At 34.5% G+C, this 3106-nt stretch overlaps 1 protein-coding gene across 1 annotated transcript; it reads left to right on the top strand.

The window, feature by feature from the left end:
- The first annotated feature begins 339 nt into the window (after nucleotides 1–339).
- On the top strand, nucleotides 340–1408 carry LOC108366818 (uncharacterized). Its single transcript, XM_017621293.1, has 4 exons — nucleotides 340–376; nucleotides 445–844; nucleotides 907–1009; nucleotides 1071–1408. The coding sequence occupies exons 2-4, from the start codon at nucleotides 517–519 to the stop codon at nucleotides 1132–1134; spliced, it is 495 nt and encodes a 164-aa protein (XP_017476782.1). The 5' UTR covers nucleotides 340–376; nucleotides 445–516; the 3' UTR covers nucleotides 1135–1408.
- Nucleotides 1409–3106: the final 1698 nt, after the last annotated feature.

Below are 3106 nucleotides of genomic sequence, written 5' to 3'. Positions count from 1 at the left end.
TTCACATATAAAATGATTAACAATAAATCTGCGTCAACTAAACTACCCGTTCACATATAGGAGTTTGGCTGCAAAATTGACAATCAGCTGTCAAGATTGTTTTGACAAGTTTTTTGTTCATGGACAATAGTTTGGTGGAACATTTAAGTGTTTTTCGTTTGCTAAATTATTATTAATTATTAACGATATGGAAAGAAGGCAAAAAGATGCAATAGTTCAATTAATTGCGCAATTGGCTTCCAGTAATAGACAGTTGGAAGAGATCCGAAAAAGGCGGCTACTGAGATTGAAAAAAATTATGGCAGCAATACGAATGCGAAACTCTTTATTATATTTTATAATAAGGAATAACACGCGAAAGCGTCTGTAGATACACGTAAGCAATTATAGCAGCTATTTTTTTATTAGTGAATATAATAATCACCGCTTTTATGTGTATTGTAGGCGAGACACGGCAAGTTATGGGAGCTGGACATTCCTGCCAGCAGCGACCAATTTTTTAAGGAGTGCTTTAGAATGAGCCGCGAATCCTTCGCCTTTTTATGCAACGAAGTGACGTCCATTGCAAAAGCCGATACAACTTTTAGGAAATGCACCCCTTTAGACAAGCGCGTCGCGATTGCTTTATATGCGCTTGGTTCCTCAGCTGAATACAGGACAATCGGCCGGCTGTTTGGAGTATCAAAAGGAAGCGTATGTAATATTTTAATAGACTTTAGTTCTGCGGTATGGGACAAGCTCGCCCCTAAGTATTTACCCAGCACATTCCTTACGCAAGAAAAAATTGAAGAGTGTGTTAAGGGATTTGAGAAAATTGGATTTCCTCAATGTCTCGGCGCTGTCGGTAAGTTGTACATATAATGTAACTAGTGTTCAAAAATTAAAAACTAGTTTGATTAACTTCAGATGGATGCCACATTGAAATAAGACCATCAGCCGCTGATGCTGTAGACTATCATAATTATAAGGGTTGGTACTCAATGGTTTTACTAGCCCTCGTTGACTACAGGTAACCGTGTCATATGTATATCTATACGTTCGATGAAAATGCTCAACTTACTTTTTCATAGGTATAGGTTTATGTATATAAATGTTGGAGCACCCGGCCTCTGCAGCGATTCTCAAATTTTCTAAAAATCATCATTAAAATTAATTCTCCAAAGCCCTCTTCACAGCGAGAATGCGAAACCAATATCTTGCACAAATGTTCCAATCGTTGTGCTGGGAGAAACAGCATTTCGCTTTACGCAATTTCTAATGAAGCCTTATCCTTACAACGCAACAGCCGGAAACAGCGAAAAGGTGTTTAATTATCAACTTTCCAAATCTAGAAGAGTAGTAGAGAATGCCTTCGGCCACTTGAAAGCAAGGTTTAGAAGAATTGGTAAAGGCATTGATAATGACATCAAAAATGCAACATCAATANATCCTGCACAATTTTGTTAATGAACGTTATGATAGCATCAACAACAATAGGATCCAAATCCAAACCAATTTTGAAATCGAACATCTACGACAGCAACCAGAACCGCCCTACAATACTCAAAACTACTGTTTTTTTGTTTTATATGGATGAAAATAATTTTATATGGAAGCATATATTATGCCCAATACCGTCAACGAAAAAAATCAACGGGATTTTTTAGTAACTACTAAATACTACTATGTATACTAAAATTTTATGGGCTACAAAACTTCATACCTAATTTTTTCCAAACCTTTTGAATAAAAAGTTGGAAATGTTGGTTAAAGTTTGCAGAACTGTTATATTTTTTCAAAAAATTTAGAATTTGGATTTATGTGTTTTTTGTTAGATAGTGAGCCAGGAGTTTATAAAAGAAATATTAAACATTAAATAAACAAAAGAATAATTAAAAAAAAATAGTGTTACGTTGGGGTCCCTAATAGTTTTGGCCAAGGGTGTAGTTTCGGGCCATTTCCAAATTGCGGGAAGGAAATAAAAGTGCCTTACTGTTTAATTTAAGTGTCCGCCTTAATGTTACTTGGGGATGACCCTAAATAAAATTACTTATTTTATAAACCTTTTTGTTTGGTAAATTTATTATTTAAATATAGTTGATAGCTCAACGAAAACTATTAAACCAAGTTCAGAACTTTGTAGAAAATTTAGACAAAATCAAATTTTCCCAAATTTATTAATGAAGCTTTATAGCCCATTTTAAATTCTTGTACATAAATTGCAAGCATTCCTAAAATTTTTGTTAAAAAACTTGTATTTTGGTGACAATTTAATTTTTTCTAAATTTTCTACAAAATTCCGAACTTTGTTTTACACGGTTTTCGTTGAGCTATCAATTATATTTAAATAATAAATTTACCAAACAAAAAGATTTATAAAATAAGTAATTTTATTTAGGGTCATCCCCAAATAACATTAAGGAGGACACTTAAATTAAACAATAAGGCACTTTTATTTCCTTCCTGCAATTTGGAAATGGCCCGAAATTTTTTTACTTATTTTGTTTGAAAGCCTCCAGAAATTTTTCGAGAATAGCATTCCGATCCCTTTCAATTTGCAAGACTTCTTTGCTATCCTCTTTCAGCTCTTTCATTTCCAAAGCGATTGTTTGGTTGGCCGCGCAAATTCTTCCATAAATTCATGTTGGAAATTAACATTCTTTTTTTTCCCTCCGCTTTTTCGAAGGTTTTGAAGAACACTCCTCCCGTATTAAAAATTCAGGCGAAGGAGAAGTTGCTTCAATTTCAGAGAGCCTGTTGTAGCACTCTTCATCTACCACAACTTCAAGTGTCTCAACTGTAATAATTTAGAAATGATAAACAATAAACCCAGTGACTCACACTCACAATTATACAGTGATATTTTTACAATATCCACAATGTTTATCATTTGGATTGGTTCTTCATTTTTTATAGTTAATTATCTAACAAACCCTCCAACCACCTTACTTGCAGCTGACATAAACAAAATTTGTCATCATGCCTGTAGGGAAAAGTCACTGAAAAACCGGGAGAATAGAAATATAAAGGAGATAGACGAGGCCCGTCCGAGTCAGGTGGAGTCAGCCCATCTTGTAGTTTTGGACTTTGCCGTGACTCCTACAATTGGCAAAGTCCCCTAAACCTG

The sequence above is a fragment of the Rhagoletis zephyria genome, unplaced genomic scaffold, assembly GCF_001687245.7.
Source record: "Rhagoletis zephyria isolate East Lansing unplaced genomic scaffold, Rhagoletis_zephyria_1.1 Rzeph_scaffold_02411, whole genome shotgun sequence".
Taxonomy (NCBI): Eukaryota; Metazoa; Arthropoda; class Insecta; order Diptera; family Tephritidae; genus Rhagoletis; species Rhagoletis zephyria.
Note: the sequence above shows the minus strand (reverse complement) of the source record. Positions and strands in the feature narration are given on the sequence as shown.

What these genes read in the sequence shown, in the direction of transcription:
- LOC108366818 (XM_017621293.1), top strand. Translation starts at nt 517, where the DNA reads ATGAGCCGCGAATCCTTCGCCTTTTTATGCAACGAAGTGACGTCCATT. An exon ending in TCAATGTCTCGGCGCTGTCG is followed by an intron (nt 845 to 906) that starts GTAAGTTGTACA and finishes GATTAACTTCAG; the next exon opens with ATGGATGCCACATTGAAATA. An exon ending in CTAGCCCTCGTTGACTACAG is followed by an intron (nt 1,010 to 1,070) that starts GTAACCGTGTCA and finishes ACTTTTTCATAG; the next exon opens with GTATAGGTTTATGTATATAA.